The sequence below is a fragment of the Corvus moneduloides genome, chromosome Z (assembly GCF_009650955.1).
Source record: "Corvus moneduloides isolate bCorMon1 chromosome Z, bCorMon1.pri, whole genome shotgun sequence".
Classification (NCBI taxonomy): domain Eukaryota; kingdom Metazoa; phylum Chordata; class Aves; order Passeriformes; family Corvidae; genus Corvus; species Corvus moneduloides.
The window spans coordinates 59034123-59053000 of record NC_045511.1 but is presented as its reverse complement, the minus strand read 5'-3'; the positions used below and the strand labels follow the sequence as shown (position 1 = coordinate 59053000).

At 40.7% G+C, this 18878-nt stretch overlaps 1 protein-coding gene across 1 annotated transcript in view; it reads left to right on the top strand.

Moving 5' to 3' along the window:
• The window catches only part of CNTLN (centlein), a 183597-nt gene that overhangs the window by 44744 nt on the left and 119975 nt on the right, over nucleotides 1–18878 (top strand). The window contains 2 exon segments of the mRNA XM_032097108.1: nucleotides 11111–11290; nucleotides 14004–14067. Of these exon segments, the coding sequence (XP_031952999.1) occupies nucleotides 11111–11290; nucleotides 14004–14067 (244 nt within the window).

The following is an 18878-nucleotide window of genomic DNA, read 5'->3' as shown; positions in this document are numbered from 1 at the left end:
ATGGCATTTATATTTTAGATGCCACTCATCATTGTTACATTTAATTAGTAATTTTTGGTTATTTCTTCTGTTCTGTCCTCACCCAGGACGAAAATTTTTCTGAGGACTTGACGTCCTTATCCTGCTGCAGTGACAGACAGGTGTCTGTCTTGTAGGGTGTTTATTGTTTGCTGCTTAGAGTAAGCATGTTAATAAATATTTTGATCAGAAATTAATTTTTATCTTTTAACAGTTTTTTTGATTACCATGGGGTTGATTTTGAATACTTGGGAGCACAGGACAAGCAAATTAATAACAGAATCAAAGAAAATCACAGGGTGGCTGAAACTGGCAGATACCTCTGGAGACGGTGTAGTACGCTCCTTCAGCAGGTCTAGCCCTCTGCTCCGGCAGTATCAGCTACAGCAGGCTGCCCAGTACTGTGTCTAATCTGAGTATGTCCAAGAATGGAGACTCTGCAAACTCTTTATGTAGGCTTTTCCAGTGTTTGGCCACTTTTAATGGATAAAAATATTTTTACTACTTTTAGCTGGAATTTCACTTGGTTTTTATTGGTGCTTATTGCCTCTTTTCCTTTCACTGAGCACCACTTAAAAGAGTCCATCTGCATCTTCTTTCTAGATTGTCATCAGGTATTTATAGATGTTGATAGTTCATTTGTCATTGAACTTTCCCTCTCCAGGCTGAGCAGACCCAGCTCTCCCAGCCTCTCTATGTATAGCAGATACTGCAATACTTTAATCGTATTTGTGGCCCTTCATTGGGCTCACTCCAGCCATGTCTGTGTCTCTCTTGTACCGGGGAGCCCAGAACCAGACCCAGCACCAAGATGTGCCTTAAAACTTCTGACTAGAGGGGAAAGATCACCTCCCTTGCCCTGCTGGCAACAGTATCCTCTGTGCAGCTCAGGATGTCATGGCATTTAGCACAAGGCCACATTAGTATCTGATGGCAATTCAGGTGCCCCCCAGGGCATTTTCTGGCAAGGTGCTATCCGGCTTGTCTGTCCCCAGATTGTACTTTTACACAGGATTATTACCCCTAGGGGCAGTAATTTGCACTTGTCTTTGTTGAACTTCATGAGGTTCCTGTCAGGCCATTTGTCTGGTCTGCCAAGGTCCCTCTCAATGGCAGCACAAACATCTGTTGTGCCATCCCCCTTTTTTGTGTCATCAGCAAAATTGCTTTGGTGCATTCTGTTCCATTGTCACTAATGAAGATGTTGAAAAGTTGTGGCCCCTAAGCTACTCCTTTAGTTCCTGGCCTTGAACTGGACTTTGTGCTATTGATGACAACTCTTAAAACCCAGCAGTTCTACCAGTTCAAGGGAACTTTACCGTCCACTTATCTAGCCTGTACCTCATCTGTCTGTCTATAGCATTTTTTGGGAGACTGTGTCAAAAGTCTTTCTTACTACAAGCAAAAAGAACATTCAGTGCTCACCCCTTAGCCACTGAGACAGTAATTCCCTCAGAGAAGGCTGCCAGGCCAGTTGGTTAGAGCGTGGTGCTAGTAACATCAAGGTCGTGGATTCAGTCACCGTATGGGCCATTTACTTAAGTTGTACTTGATGATCCTTGTGGTACCTTTCCAACTCAGAATATTCCATGAATCTGTGAATATTATTTCCCCTTATGACTCCCAGTGATCATCTTCTCCATTACATGGTCCATCACCTTCCAAGGGACTAATGTTGTAGTCACTAGATTTAGCTTAGCAAGCTGCAGCTTTCCTGAGAACTCAGCAGGGCTGCTTAGGGCAGTGCAACCATGGTCGCCCTCCCGCGGTCCATTTCAGACGGCCCCGCGATCTTGCTCCGGCAGCTATCAGCACTACAACCAGTGATGCCAAAGGAGGTGAGAAGGGTCTCCCATGAGGGTTTGAGAGGACTTTTATCTCATCTTGTCCCAATGACCCTCAGAGGCAGAGAGACCTCTGGTCTGGGTGCTGGGGGGTTTTCTCAGGGGCACAGGGGCGGTACATGGGCGGAGCTGGGGTACAGGAACCAATAGGGAGAGCCTGAGGGAGTGCCCAGAGCTAGGGGCAAGGAACAGAGTGGGGAACAATCTGGGATAGGAAAAAGCCATGAGTAAATAGATCACCACAGACTAACATGTGGTTGACTGCTCTAGTTTCGCAGAACCTTCTTTTTGAACATAGGCCTCCCTAAAGAACTTGTATCCATGTATGGCAGTGCTTCAGTCATGTGAGTTGTCCCACCTTGTCTTTGTGATCCCAATGAGTCCAGCAGGTGCAGATAGATCTCTCATTCCTCCTGTCATTTTCCATGGGGATGTGCTGTGTCCATTTGAACAGCAGCTTCAGATAGGCACCTGGTTATGCTTATTTCCATGTGGAAAATCACGCTGTCAAAGGCCAGTTTCCACAAAGGAGACAGAGGAGTCCTGCAAGAATCAACTTTATTGGAATAAAGGGAGAGAGTTCACTAGGCCATACCCCTGTGGGGTCTCTCTTGGGTTTTTGGAAGACATGGCCTCCTTTTTTCCTAAACTCCTGACTGCGTGTTGCCCTCGTCCTTTCCCCATTGGCTGAGGTACTAGGAAGGTACAACCTTTCTGAATCATCCACTGCATATTCCCCTGTAAGAGTATCCCCCCCCACCATAATTCATTGCATGGCTGTTAGAATTGGCTTTAAGCCCACCCTGGGTGGAAAAGTTAATATTCATAAGTCTATTAAGCCTGCACATTTTTCCCTGAAGTTCAGACTGCACTCGGTTCTGTGACAAACTTGTGCAGCTTGATGTTTGTGAAGACCCCCACAGCCTTTTTTCCAGAACTTGGCTGATTCTTTCAGATTGAGTTGTTTGTGAAGACATTAACATCCATTTCTCCTATCACCAGGAAGACCCTTAAGAACCTCCCTCATACTGTCAGCACTCTCTTATTTATGTGCATTAAGGTGAAGGTCCTCCCTGAACATTCTGCTGTTCACCACAAGGTGTTTTCTCTGCATATCCACTTGTCTGCTTTTGCTGGCCAGCCGAGGCCACAGCTCCCTCACTTGTCATTTCATCAACATCTTTGTTCCCTGCCATTCCTGTCAGGGTCCCTGCCATGTAGCTCTGGGAGAGGGGCCCTGGGGGGAGGCACGGGGTTTCCCTGCCCCTGGTCAGCCTCGTTCCCCATTGGTTATTTTGTGTTTCCCTGCATGGGCAAGGACCCTCGGGTCCCGTGATTGAGCAGTTCCTGGGCAGAGCTCCGGCCATGCGGCTGGAGAAATAAACATCTCTCTGAAACATCTATCAAGAATCCATCCATATATATTTCTTTTCCACGGCCTCCTTGCTTGATATATCATGTTACAGAATCCTCACTGTAATAAATGGTAGAGAATTGCAAGCAGAACGATCCCCGATCCCTAAGGACAGAAAATTCGTGAGTAAAAACCACTCTAGATCTCTCTCTTCTCACCTTGGTTTGGATATTCTCTGTGGACTATGGAAGAATCATGGGAAGTGTGGCTCTCTGAACCACAGAAAGAAATGTATCTAGAAGTTAAAGGAATCCTTGAACAACAAAACAAGAAAGTATTTGTTCCGGGAGATCTAGAACATTTTTTTAACTGGCTTTTCAAAAATTTCTTCTGTATTTCTTGAGACTTACTTTTTGATATTAATCCTCCTGGAACTAGTCTCGAGTGCTTTTGGTACAAGATCTTGTGTGAGATGAGGGATCAAACAAAACATGCATTAGTGATAGAACCGCTCTGTGGATGCCTTGTAATCACTGAAGCTCTTGAGGAGCATTTGTATGGTCCCATTACCCCTATAGCAGAGGGTGGCCGTAACCCCGTGGCCGAGGCTGCGTGGTTGCCATCCCAGGAGCGCGTGACTGCAGCCGTGCCAGCGGAGGTGCCTGTGCTGGATGCGCCCGGCCCCCTCAGGAGCGTGAGCCTTATCGCAGACCCCATCCCTGTCTCGGGGTCCCCGGCCGCTCAACCATGAGCGAGGGAGCGATGCCACAGGCGCCGCGGGTGCCGTGGGCCACATGCAGCAGAGAGGCGGCCCCCACGAGCAGCCAGGAACCGGGGGTCGGCGTGGAAGCCCACTCTGAGCACATGGCTCGGAGAGCCTTGTAGAGCGAGAAGCGGCGGTTTCCATAGTGACATGAGAAGCTGCGCAGCGCCGAGCTGAAACGGGGCCGCTCTCAAAGCAGTGTGGAGATGGCGGAGCGGAACTGCTCGGAGGCCGCGGGGCCAGAGCCCAGACACTCGCCGGAGCAGCGCCGCTTGGAGGGCGCGGAGCAGCCGCAACGCAAGGGCCCGACAGAGACATTGGAGTTGGCGAGGCAGCAGCCACGCGGGACCAGCAGCCACGACAAACACGCAAGCACGTGATAGGAGAAGTTGTAGCAACGAAAATCACAGGAACTGTGAAATGGTACAATGTAAAAAACAACTATGGATTTATAACATGAGATGATACAGGGGAAGATTTATTCATCCATAGAACTGCCATTAAAAGGAATAACCCTAAAAATTACCTGCAAAGTGTAGGAGATGGGGAAGTTGTACAATTTGATATAGTTCAAGGAAAGAAGGGTTTACAAGCAGCGAATGTTACTGGACCTGGAGGTATTCCAGTCAAAGGCAGCCGTTATGCACAAAATTATAAACAATATCCATCCCAGCAACTTCCCTACCCACAGCCTACTTTCCCCTTTTACCCTATACCCAATATAAACCCTTTCCTAAATTTACCCCATCCCCAGTTTATTCCTCATCCGTTTTTCACCCCATGGCTTCCCTATACAGTTCCCTTTCCCTACAACTCCTCTGTGATGCCAAGGGGGGAATGAAAAGGGGGACGGAAGACATTAAATCCTCTCCTGCATCAGTTTCCCCACAAAGCATGCCCGGAGAGTTCTGTCTCCCTTCTGTCAGCCTTAAGATGTTCCAGAGAATCTGTTTGGACATTTAAAGACTCAGGAGGGTGGCTTGTTTTGTTTTGAAACTGTCCTTGTTATCTCATGTTTATCCAGTTGTTTTCAATGTTAAGTTTTAAATCTCTTTTTGTTAAAAATAAACGGGTGAAATGTCAGGGTCCCTCCCCCCTGCCATGTAGCCCTGGGAGAGGGGCCCTGAGGGGACGGAGATGGGGTTTCCCTGCCCCTGGTCAGCCTCGTTCCGCATTGGTTGTTTTGTGTTCCCTGCGCGGGCAAGGACCCTCGGGTCCGGTGACTGTAGCAGTTCCTGGGCAGATCCCGGCCATGCGGCTGGAGAAATAAACATCTCTGAAACATCTACCAAGAATCTGTCCATATATATTTCTTTTCCACAGGCCTTGTTGTTTGATACATGTGTTGCAGTTTCCCCGCTATAACAGGGAGTTTTAAATTAGGAATGTGTTACAGTGGGGATACTGTAACACGATGTATCAAATGAGGCCCGTGTAGCGGAAATATCTATGGACAGATTCTTGATAGATGTTTCTGAGATGTTTATTTCTCCAGCCGCATGGCCGGGATCTGCCCAGGAACTGCTACAGTCACCAGACCCGAGGGTCCTTGCCCGCGCAGGGGAACACAAAACAACCAATGGGGAACGAGGCTGACCAGGGGCAGGGAAACCCTGTGCCTCCCCTCAGGGCCCCTCTCCCAGGACTACATGGCAGGGGGGAGGGACCCTGACATTTCACCCGTTTATTTTTAACAAAAGGAGATTTAAAACTTAACATTGAAAACAACTGGATAAACATGAGATAACAAGGACAGTTTCAAAACAAAACAAGCCACCCTCCTGAGTCTTTAAATGTCCAAACAGATTCTCTGGAACATCTTAAGGCTGACAGAAGGGAGACAGGACTCTCCAGGCATGCTTTGTGGGGAAACTGAGGCAGGAGAGGGTTTCTTCCATTTGTACCTGTTGGAACTTGTCATAGGTTAGCAAGCATAGTCCCGGAAGGGACGTCCTTGCTAAGGGGTGCTTACAGTTTCCTCTGGGAACTGATAGAACCTATCAGCTGGCCAGTTTGAATATGGACAATTCTCTAAGCCACTTAAAGTTGTGACCACCTCTGTGATCCACATTTAAGAATAGGCAAACTCCCCCTCCAAGCTCTCTCTCGTTTCCGGTGCTGGGACAGGTGGCTGCAGGCCCCGTGTGGGGGCCAGCGGGCCCGGCCAGGCCCTGCTTGGGCCAGGCCAGGCCGGGCCACGGCCATCCTGAAGCCATGGACCTGTTCCAGCCGTGGAACCCCCCCCACTGCCTTGCTGCGGGCAGCCGGAGCGGCTCGGCTCTCCCCCCTCTCCACTGCGATAAGAAAAATTCAACATTCCAGCTGCAAAGCTGCAAGGCCGAGGTGAGATTAACCCTTTTTACTGCTGTGAAGAGCTGAAAACCTGAGGGAAGAGAGAGAGGAGATGCTTAAAGCTGAAATTCTGTTGTGAAGCTATGATATATCAGAGTATCCTGTTGTAATTTCATGAAGATATGGGGGGTGGAGTGTTCAACTCGTAAGCAAAAGCACCTGCGCTGAGATAGGCAGATGCTGACGCAGCTGTAATTTCATGAGAAGTTTGGACAGGGAGAGATGAACCTGATGAGGACTTTTGCTCCAAATGGGAAAGGAGAAAACCTCAGTTCCTAGAGATGCTCCCAGAGATAGTCCTAAAGATGAAGATGATGAAGACCCTTTGCTCCCAGGGAAGGAGAAGGGCCTCTGTTTTTGTTTCTGAACGGCTCAACCTTAAAATTGTACCCCAGAAAACTTCAAGAGTGGACCCTCGAAAGCAGTTGCGGGAAAAGCTGCAAGTCGGGGGGGAAAGGACTCACACGCAGGCAGAGAGACTCCTCTTCCTAAATGGACTGAACAATATTTGGAAGTGGGCGGCTGTCTCGTTGTGATAATGTTTTCATAGCATGAGCAAGAAGAGACTTCTCTTTCTAAATGGACTGAACAAGGTTATTATGGAAGTGGTAAGCAGACTGAACATCTTAAGGGTTGTCTTTTCACATTGTCAGTGGGAGAAGGGAGGAAGGTGGGGGGAGGAGGAGAGTTCTGAAGGTGGTATAATTTTTTTCTTCTTTTAGGTCTGTTAATAAACTTCTTTATATTCTTTCAAGTTTGGTGCCTGTTTTGCATTTCTCCTAATTCTTATCTCACAGCAGATAAACAGTAATGAGTATTTTGGACCAAACCACTACAGAACTCTAAACAACAATAGTTAATTTCTTCCCTCTTCATTCCCCACTCAGCATTGGAAAGGGATTTTTGGGGAAACAATTGGCAAAGGCATGGTTTTGTGAGGGAAACCATGGGTGAAAAAACGGATTGGGAATACACTGGGGGTAATAGGATATAGGATAAAAGGGAAAGGTGGGATTAGGAAAGGGAGACTGTAGGCGGGGCTTATAATGTGGATATTGTCTAACATGGCTACGATTTTTAGCATATATACTGCCTTTTACAGAAACACCATCAGGCCCAGTGACCTCTGCTGCTTATAACCCTTTTCTACCTTGCACAATTTTGAACTCCACCACCTCTCTATCTCCCAAGCTTGGGATGCATTTTTCAGGGTTATTCTTTTTAATAGCAGTTCTACGAACGAATATGTCTTCTTGGTTGTCACATCTTGTTATAAAACCATAATTTTGTTCAACGTTATGCCACTTTACTATTCCTAAAACCTTAGCTACGGTGATTTTTTCCTTTTTCGGAGTGGCTGCTGTTTTCCATCTTGCTGCGTTTTTGCTTTCTCTTTCGTTTTCGCTCACTCCTGCATTGGAGCTGCCAGGGTTGCTGGGGCCATGGAGGCTGCTCGTGCCTGCGCGCTCTTCCTGGGGTCGCATTCAGGGCCTCGTGGGCCGGGCCACGCTGCTCAGCTCCCCGCGCGCCGCCACCTCTGCTCTCAGTTGCACTGCCGCTGCCTGGGGCTGCGCCCATGTCTTGGCCAGGCCTCCGGGTGATGAGCCCCCCGCGCCCTGCTCCAGCGCGCGTCTCGGCTGGGTGTGGCTCCGCTCCGCCGCCACCACTGCCGCCGCCCACCGCCTGTGCGCCGCCCCTCTCGCTCGGGCATTCACGGGGCGTCGCTCCGCCCACACGCGGGAACTGCCTCGCTGCTGCTCAGAGAGCGCTCGGTCTATGTGGGAGAGGCCGCACGGTCCCTGCGCCAGGCTTCCCTTTGCCAGGACACAGCTGACATTGCTCAACAGTCTCGGTAATTAAATAATATTCACGAAAATATTCTTCCATCGGCATATATTTTGACTCAGAAATTAACGGTGTTCCAGAAGTCTTTGGTAAGAATTAAATCCCAAGAAACGTAGAAGTTCTTATATAACCATGAAAGGAAATGTTTCAGTTCGTTTTGGGCTTGAATTAAGCTAAAATTTATAAACCGTTGTTCAAGAATCTTTTCAAGTTTAAGATAAATGTCCATATGCGGCTCGGAGAGCCAAGAGTCTTTCCACAGTTCCTCCATAGTTTAGAGATGGAACAGCAGAACAAAAACAAGAAGAGAAAACCAAAGTTTACTCACAATTCAGTCACTGTAGGGATCAGGGATTGTTCTGCCCGCATTACCCACCATTTGTTACAGTGGGGATACTGTAACACGCGTGTATCAGACAGCATGGCCTGTGGAAAAGAAATACATATGGACCGATTCTTTGTAGATGTTTCAGAGAGATGTTTATTTCTCCAGCCGCATGGCCGGAGCTCTGCCGAGGAACTGCTGCAGTCACGGGACCCGAGGGTCCTTGCCCGCGCAGGGAACACAAAACAACCAACGGGGAACGAGGCTGACCAGGGGCAGGGAAACCCCGTGTCTCCCCTCAGGGCCCCTCTCCCAGGACCCCATGGCAGGGGGAGGGCCCCAACAGCTCCCCTCATTGATTTGGCTCATCGTTATCAATGGTGCTTATTTCTGTGTATTTATTTGTACTGCACATGGCTACTGAATAGTACCTGCTAAGGTTAGCAGAATTTCCATATTGCTCTGTAAAAATGAAATAAATGAGATAAAAGAAGGTTCCCCCATTGACTTACAATGTAAAAATAGTGCCTTATTCACTAAAGAGGGAAGCAGGTTAAAGTACAAGTATGAATAAATCAAGTTGGATTTTTAAAATGTGTTGTAACTGAACTGTGGCTGAGTTTCCTTACACTTAAAAAGCCTTGAATTTAACACAAGCAAACATGTTAATGTGTTCTGACTGTGCTGTGGTTCTTGTGTGGCTGCAAGGTTTAGCTTCTCCCTCCCACTGCCTCCCCTTAAGGATATAGCTGGAAGTCTGATAAAGTCAACAAAAAAGATTCCCATTGACCTTAATACAGTTTGTGGGCCGACCATTAGAGAACACATAATACTGCATTCTCAGGTGACAGACACAGATAACTGCATTGATGTTTGCATACAAATTAAAGAGTAGCAATATAGCAGACCAGTCTTGAGGATTCAACATTATCCCATATTTTTCCCTTCCACAACCAAATGAAGATCTGATGGGAGAACCTGTGCAAAATTAATACAATCTCTGTTTTAACTGCAGTGAAAAGATTTGTCATTTTCTACTGTATACACACAGGGAAATTAAACAGGTGCATGTTTGGAAGCTCATTGTACAGCTGTCAGAAAGCACTAATATATCACCCTATCCTTATTTTTGCTGTTGTACTTCTGAACAGAATTAAATTACTAAGTATGCAATACATACTGCAGTGGCACTTTCTTACATCAGGAGTCTTTAATGTACCTTTACCCTTGTTAACTTCGGGGAACTAACTACTTAACAATTCATTCAGAACAGTAGGACTTAGTGTTAAGTCCTAGTAAACACGGTTAGCATGTCCTTAAGCGTTATCCTGTGTTGCTGTGTTAACAGGCCTTCTGAAATGGTGCCTTTTAACAAAATAAAACTGTCTGACTGTTGTATTGTATATGTAATTTAAATTCATGTATTCAGATGTATCTATATTGAGTAATCTTATTAATTAGTGGCATAGGTTTTAAGAAAAAAATTTTGGGAACTTCCCTTAAAATTGTTTATTTGTCATTCTGTGTTTTCCCTGGAAGAAAACAGTGAAGTTGGTATTGGCTGCTTACTTTTTGTACACTAATCTTTGCCTGGACATCTCCAGCAGTATTAGAAAAATTCAGTGATAACTCCTGTTGTTAATGATAGTTCTAGTCAGAGAAATCTTATGTATGTGTTAGAGGTTACAGAGACAAATCTTTGAAGAAATAAGGAAGAAAATTAGTTGGAGTGCTAAATATATATTTTGGTATCTGTATGTAATACTAGTGTGAAATGCACTTGTGAATTAAAAAATAATTAAGTAGAAAATATATAAACAGGGATACTGTACTCATCAGGGATCATCTGTACTTTTAATATATTTTGCAGAAAATACTCGAAGTTTTAATCATTAGTAATAGTGTTACTGTACTTTGATCTTAATTTAGAAAATCCATCAGTAGTACAGTAAAATTATCAACAAAGCTGGCTATTAGATCTATTCTATGGTTGCATTACAACATCATTCCTATTATTGTCTTCATAGGGCTTTTATTATGTTATATAATACGCACCAAAGTTTTTGCTTAGTTTGTTTATGGTTGTTGCAATATGCCGTACCTGCAGACAAAAAGTAATTTATCAGCAGACATACTTCATGTGTCTAGGGAATAGATGCATTTCAGAAAAAAAACTTGCCTCACACATACTCTGCAAGTTCAGGAAAAAAGTTTTATCTTTTTCTGATTGTTCTAGGTAAAAAAAAATTAAACTTATATATAGTTGATGTGTTCTGCATATTTTACATTTTGACATGAACTGCTAAAGAGTTAACTGAATATTGATGAGAAAACAATGCAGTAGTGAAAATTCATTTATTTTAGAGCAGTTAAAGCATTACAGGGAAATAGAAAGGCATTCTATTTTGAAAGTTAACTGTTTTGTAGATATTTCTCAGAAGAATATGGTAAATATTTTACATGTAACTTAGAGTGTTTGTAAGGCAATTGACAGAAAAATAAATGAAGATAGGAAGCTCATTACCTACAATAAAATTATTTGCATACAATTTTTTAACAGAGGTCATTGTTCTTTTTCTTAATTTCTCTTTATTCCTTGTTTTGCACAGGAAGGAGTTAGAGGAGCTACCAAATCTTTACAGACAAAACACTGAAGATACAACACAGCAGGCTGAGCTGATAAAGCAGCTATAGACTCTCAATACTGATACAGAAAAAGTGCTGCAAGACTGAGAGTATGCTCACACAGCTAAAACATCATCATATCAAAAAGTATGTTATTCTGCTTTGTGATCTTAGGGTTCATTTTAATATCCATCTGTTCAATATCAATGGAAAGAGTAATCAAAGCTCTTTGTAGTGTTGCATCCTTTAGATCTCTGGCTTTTTATTATTGCCAAAAGTAGCTGAGTATCAGTTTATTGGCCTAATTGCATACCAGCATATATGGCCCCTTTCATACATTGAATTGATCAGACTTAAAAATCAAGATTATATTTCATCTTAAGAAAAATAGGATTGGATGGCCAAGCATATAAATTTCTTTATCTAATCTGGTGTTAACTATGGTTTTCTTCCTCTTCTGAAGGATGGGAGCTTTCAATTACTAAATTCTCCAAACTGATGTTCATAGTTTAGGGGAAGATATTCTTTTCATTTGTAAACAAAGTATTTGTGCGAATCACAAAGAATTTTAGTGGTTTAAGATACAAAAACCTGCTCTATAAAAATTAACTGGAAAAATTATTGGTATAATATCTTTTGAAATGGTTGACTAGTTCACAAAGCTGGAACAGTATGTACATTTGCAGAACAGTTTCATATCTTTGGTGATGTCAGGGGCACTACTCAGAACTTGTTTTAGGTTTATGAAATGATGTATGTTTTTCAATCTGTAAGAAATAGAGAAGATATATTTGCTTCCTTTTTAGAAAGATTAGGAAGGAAGAAGGCAAAGAAAGAATTTGTATAAACAACTTTCACATGCCTTCTTGTATCTTGGAACTACTTTCTGGAGTTGTGTATTGCTAGTGCTTTTTCCCAAAAACTTTTTCTTCCTTTTGTCATCTTACTTAAGAGTATGCAGTTTGTAATAAAATTGTGAAGCTAGGCCTGAGTCAAACCAGAATCAGTACTGGGTTTCTAAAGATGTGTTTGGTTAGCATTTTATAGCTCATAGGGCCCAGCACATTCTTGTCTACTTGACACTGTACCATGTGGTGCAGTTTGCTAAGGTAATTATAAATGTTGTGGAATACCAGCATAAAGAGCTGCTGCACATCAAAAGGAGTGGCAAAAACCCCAAACACCTAAAAAACTCTACAGTTTATTTGACTGTAGATATGATAGATATTGTAGACTGTAGATATGATAGATATTATATAGACTGTAGATATATGATAGATATTAAATCTCTTCTGCATTGCAATAGTAGCCCAGTCAAGCTACAGGTAGACTTTCCATCAAAGTTGTTCAGAACATGTACAAGGCAGGGGAATTTATCCAGCTGGGGCAAGACAGAGTAAATTCTAGAACGAAAAAAAGGGAATATAGGTGTCAGGAGTTGCTAGATTTTTATTTTTCATTCTGCAGTCAATGCTTCTGAAGGTGTTAAATGGATCCTTTGAGTCACTCAAACAAAAAGGAAACCAAACCAAAAAAACAAAACCATAAAAAAACCCCAAACAAACAAAAAAATGAAAAACCCCAACGAAACAAAACAACGCAACAAAAAAAGCCCAAAAAAACCCAAACCAAAACAAGCAAACAAACAAACAAAAACCAAACCAAATAAAAAAACCAACAAAAAACCCAAACAAACAAAAAACAAAAAAAACCCCAAACAAAAACAAACCCAAAAACCAACAAAAAAGGTGACAAAAGACAGTAGGAAGTGTCTTCACTGGTGGCTGTAAAACCATATTCTTCCAGACAAGTTCTATGACAGTACAATATGAAAGAAAATAAAACTGGATTTTCATTAGACTGTTTTAAAGCATGACAAAACTCTTTATATAGGTTACTTTACCTTGCATAATAGTGATTTTGCCAGTATTTCTTCAGTATGGGAAAGAGTTTGATCTGTCCTTTGAAAAATAGTTGCTTAAGTAATATGTAAAATGATGGGTATACTGATATAGCTATAGGGTCAAGCCGCTTCTAATCTGGATTTGGTTCAATATTCAGGATTGCTTCAGAAAGCTGGTTCACAGTTTTTAGTCAGTCTTAGGCAGGACTTAAAACTTTTACCTATCTTACCTTATAACAAGAATAATGTGATTTAGAAGATAAGTCCTAATTTTTGATAGCTACCAAATACTTCCAACTTATAAAAGACCCTAAAATTTGCTGGTTTGGAGATGTTGAGTTCAATATTTTTTAACATGAAGGAATAAGGTTTGCCTCTTAAACCACTAAAAGCCAACTCAGGTCTGCTAAAAAATTACTATTGTGGAACTGCTAAGTTGTCTTTTTGTAAAATATCGTACCTGAAAAAACATGGGAAAAAAAGAGAAAAAAAGGTGAAAAAAGGAGTAAGTGAAGTTTTTGAAGTCAGAGTGGAATAGATCTAATGTTTGTGGCAAGTTGAGTTGAGAGAACTTTGGAAGGGGAAAGGAATTCCTAATCATGACAGTCCTATTATGTATTTCTAATCAGAACTGTATAAAACAGCCAACTGTAATTGCTTCAAAGTTACATGGATTTTTTGAATCACAAGATATGCAGTCCTACCAAAGTCACAACAGGCTTTTGGAAAACTCAGCATCTCTAGAAATTGTACAAATGTCTTTCTTTTTTGCTTGAATGAGGGAGGAACAAACTATTGCAGACAAACCTGTGTTTGGTTTGTCTTCCCTCCATTAATAATATGCAGTCTGCAACAGCTAGATAAGGATGTGTCAGCTATTCCATAAATATAGTCACAAAGGAATATTTTCCTACTTCTTCAAATGGCACTGAGCCTATCAGCGTGTACATCCTATGATATATTGTCCCTTACAGCAAGATCAATGACCTCACTGTTAGTGGTCGGATAGGCACAATGTGCTATAGCTCAGGCAGTATGGTTGGCTCACATATTCAAAGTTCACGTTAACAGGGTACCATTGAGAAAAACAGATCTTTGTGCTGATATTAATGTGTAGTATGAAACAGTAGACTGGAAAAAGAAAAAAATATTTCTGATAAATCTAAGATCATAAACTTGCATTGGATTATATGTAAATCCATCGGGCACCACAAATTCTCTTTCAAGTCTAGCTGTAGTGAGCACCATGTAAAGATCTGTAATCTGTTTTATCAAGTTGGGTTGACTTGACATACATTTTTCCTCTAAGTACAAATTTTAAGGATTTTGTATTCTACAATAACACCTTTACATTAGAGCTTTTATGGAAACAAATTGATGTCTACTTCATATTGCAGCTGTAGTTCATATTCTCAAGGATAGAGAATATTTTTCTGAAATGTGTAGCATCTGCTTTAGTGGTCCCAAATGCTCTGGGGACTTCATTTCTATGCTGGATTTAATGAGACTCAATAGATTTGTCCTCACCAACAATTTCAAGGTGGAGAGATTTCAATCAATACTAGGGATAATAAGACAAGAAGAGATTCTGAAGTCCTTCGCCAGCTTATCACTGTTTTCTGAAATTTACAATTTAAGGCCTTTGTTTTTATAATGAAGTACTTTTGCTTGATCTGATGTGGCCATTAGGATCCATGTTAATCATACTGATTAGATGTTTTTCAGTGGAAGACTTTTTAGTGGAGTGAAAAGACCATTGTCATTCAACAGGAAATGATAATTTATGTCCTGGAACTCAGCTCTCAAATAGAGAATACTATGAATAGCGGTACCGTGCATGTCTGTGGATGAAGAAAAGGAATGCACAGTAGTTAGTCTAATTAGACTATTTAGATTTAATAATTAGAAAGCAAGTAAGAGTTTCCAGTTATGAGGCATTGCAGAAATCTGCATCAAGTGCATCAGCAAATAGTTAAAAATAGAAACGTGACAGATACATTTTCAGATGTTAATATCGTACCTGCATTTGCTTTTGCTAGTCCTTCTCATGGTGTCTTCTAGAAGTAGTTTGCTTTGCTTCAAGCCCAAGAAATTGTCATCAGAACATTAAGTTACTGTGTTTACCATAACAAGGTTAAATTTTACACTTCTCATATTTTTTGTAACTGCAGCAACCTTTAAGCATAGTTAAAAATAAATGTGTTTATGCAAGCAGTATTAAAGTCTAAAAATAAATACTAAACCTATACAGATCTGTAAATGCTAGTGATAGTGCAGGTTCCTATTCAAATTGGAATGAAAAGCCTAAGTTCTTTCTCACATGATAAGGCAGGGGAGAAACTCTATGTCCAGTCAAATATGCCGAAGCCCACATAAGTAATAACTGTGTTGTCATTTTCATGTCTACTTTGGAAAAGTTATGAGGAATTCAGATCTTTAGCAGATTCCCACACTTTAGTTCAAGCTCAGATACTGTTTTCTATTGTTAATTAAAAAAAAGTGTGTTAATTAAGGTAGTCTTTGTTTCTTGTATGCCAAACACCAGTACACTTGGTCACATTCTAGCAAGTAGATTTTGGCACCAGATGTTCTTATAGGTTAAAGTTGAAGAAATTCTGGGTTAGACTGAGTCTGTTAGGGTGATACTAAATTGTGCACTCACAGGCAATGATTGTCATGCTTGGAAGACCCTGTACTGATATTCTTACAGCACAGTAGTTCCTGTGTGTAATGGTGTAGAATGATATCTGCAGAATATTCAAGTATTTCGGAAGGAAAAAAGTGAATATAAATAAAGTAAAACTAAACATCATGAATGTGCTATGTATAGTCTGTCTGGACTGTTTCTTCACCTTCACCCTAGAATTTCTTCAGCCAATTTCTGCCCTTGTCCTTTTCAAGTTCTCATAAAAAGCATGGGTTGTAACATGAATTTCTGTGATGGTGCTGTAATAATTTCCATTTATGGTTTTACTGCGTCTTAATTTAGACTAACTTTTTGAAACTTACATCATTACTATATGTTCAATATTACAGTATGTTTGGGTTCATAAGCAACTGGATATGGCACTTAGTGCTATGGTTTAGTTGACGTGATGGTTTTGGTCAAAGGTTGAACTTGATGGTCTTGGAGGTCTTTTCCAACCTTAGTGATTCTATGATTCTATTTACTCGGGTCTCTGTTTACTTTACACTTTTTTAGGGTGTGAGAATTGTGATAAAACATTTAATGTAGGAGAATACTTGTTTTATACACAGTGCATATATTACATTTTTTAGATGGATCTACCTTAGTGTTAGTTCCTCACCAGAAATTAAGAAAGGTTCCCAAATGGCCCTATTCTTGTACTTCAGTTGATATCATAGAAAAGTTCATGACAGTATCAACTAAATACCTTTTGGACCATGAAACTGAAAAATGTACCCCGGCTATTAGCTGGCGTTTAGTGCATAGGAGCAATCGAAACCTACTTTGAAATAATTCCTGTACACTTGTTAGTGTTGGTAATTATTTTCAGCTGTTTCACTCTGCAGGTTTTTTTTTTTCCAACTGTGCTTTGTTTCTGGCTAACATACCATCCAATAAATAGCATGGGTTGGTTTTTTAGTTTTATTAGGGTTTTTTGTAGTTTCTCAGCTTTTCTTGGTCTGACCTAAGATAATTTTGCCATCACACGTATGCAATATATGTCAGTATTTCCTCATCCCACCATTATTAGGCTGTGAGCAGGCATTACAGTCCCATCTTTTATTCCTGGAAGTCTTGGCTTTGGTTTGGCATTTTTTGCTTACTTGTTGGCATTATGTTTTCTGTTTCAAGTAACTCTTCAATGGTGTACCAAAAAACTGTTTTCTGATGAAATCAGGTAAATCAATACAGGAAATTGTTCGGCTAGCTGAGAAATGTGGAATACTTTATTTTTTGTATAATTCAGCTAAATTACTTACCTTTCTGACTGATGAATAATGCTCTTGTGTCATATAGACTAGATTCATTACAGTGTACTGATTTCTGATATCTTTAATCTTTTCTCATTTGTTTTTAAGTATCTTCACCTGCAACAGTCTGTGCTGCCTGTCAGAGAAAGGACAGCTATAACATGTTAAGAAGTAATTCTCAAAGTACAGTCAATCAGCAATTTTTGCAGAGCACTTGTGTTTTGCTTGCTGGTGCTTTTTTTTTTCTGCTATCAAATGTCTTAAGATGTTGTAAGGAATTACTTAAAATATATTCCTTTTTATTTTTATCTTACAAGCATAATTTTTTAAGTTTTGGGGATTAAAACGTTTACTGGGTAAATCACATGTCCTGTTTGGATTCTAATAAGGTATAACCATTCACATATATACAGTCAAGATTCCACTGGTTTTTCTGTGAAGTTTGCTAGTTCTGAGATAAATGACATACAATATGTTTGATTTTCTTTTGACTATTCTATGCAATGTTCTGTCTCTAGTCCTCTGATCTCTGTTTTACATCTTGTTTCTCTACACCTGACTTTATTAATGGTTGACATCATGCTGTGCAATTCTGAGTATTTTGGAATGTGCTTACTCTGCAATGTGATTAAATATGGTGCCTCTCCTAAAATCGGGTCAGAAATTAGCATTAAATGCAAAATAATCCAGTGTAAATATTAAGCATTTATTTGATCTACAAAACAGAAAAAGAAAAGATGAGGAGCCACATGGAAATTTGGAAGCTGTTCCGGTTATCTGTGTTATTTTCTAACAGATAATTTCTGTTTTTAAATTTCCTGATGCTAAATTCCTTTAAAAAAGGACCTAAGTATTATCAACTAGTATTGAATAGTACATTGGTGTTGTTTAAAAATTATATAAACCTTAGTTTAAAAAGATGAATAGTGTGAATATGGTTTTTACACATAGATTTAGCTAGCTTTATGTTTGACCATGTTTTTTGTTAGTACTGTTTTCAAAGCAGGAAAGGTTGGAAAAGTTTATGCAAGTCAAAAGACAAGCTATTTGTCTTGTCCTGACAAATGCTGACTACCAAAAAAACCCATTAGCTACATTAGGGGATGTGGCTGCCAACTAGGAAAAAGCATCATATTTTTGATGTTCTCCATTCATCTTACTAGGATGCTACCTTTCAGATACTATAATTACAACCACTTAAGTACTGCTAGTCATAAAACCAGCAAATTGTCATACCAGTATGATCTAGCTAATGAGCTTATATAGTTATAGCTGGAAGTAACTGTGTCTTGATGTTCCGTTCATTTGGAAGGACATTATATAAAAATGCATGGTTTTGATAAATGAACTGTTTATGTTCCTTTGAGATACTTATTTCCATAAGAAATTGGCTAATCTTGAACTTCCACTTCTAGAGATGATGTAAGCATTCTTAAATACAAATATAAAAGAAAGATCTGATAGGCACAAAAATTTCAATGCAAGTGTTTAATGACTTGGATTCATTTGAAATATCAATCTATCTGGACTTTGAATTAATTTTGCCTGAGAGACATGATCTCTGATCTGCCTTGGAAATAGCCAAGAAGTAATTCACTTTGTCCTAAGTGGATTTTGAGAGCCCATGGGAGTAGAAAATGATAGGAAGAATGAAAGGCTGATTATTGTTTCCAAATTTCTCACAAAATGTTAGGTAGTTTCCCAATCTAAAACCTGTGATCATTTTTCAAAGGCTTTAACTCCTAAGTGATATAAACAAATGAAAGGGAGAAAGAATTGTATCACTTAAATAAAAGTGACAATACGAAGAGTAAAATGAAGAGTCATTCTTGCATTCTGCTGTAACAAATACCACAAATTTTGTTAACATGCAGTCTTGCTCTGGTTGAAAGCCTGGAGTATGCCTTTTG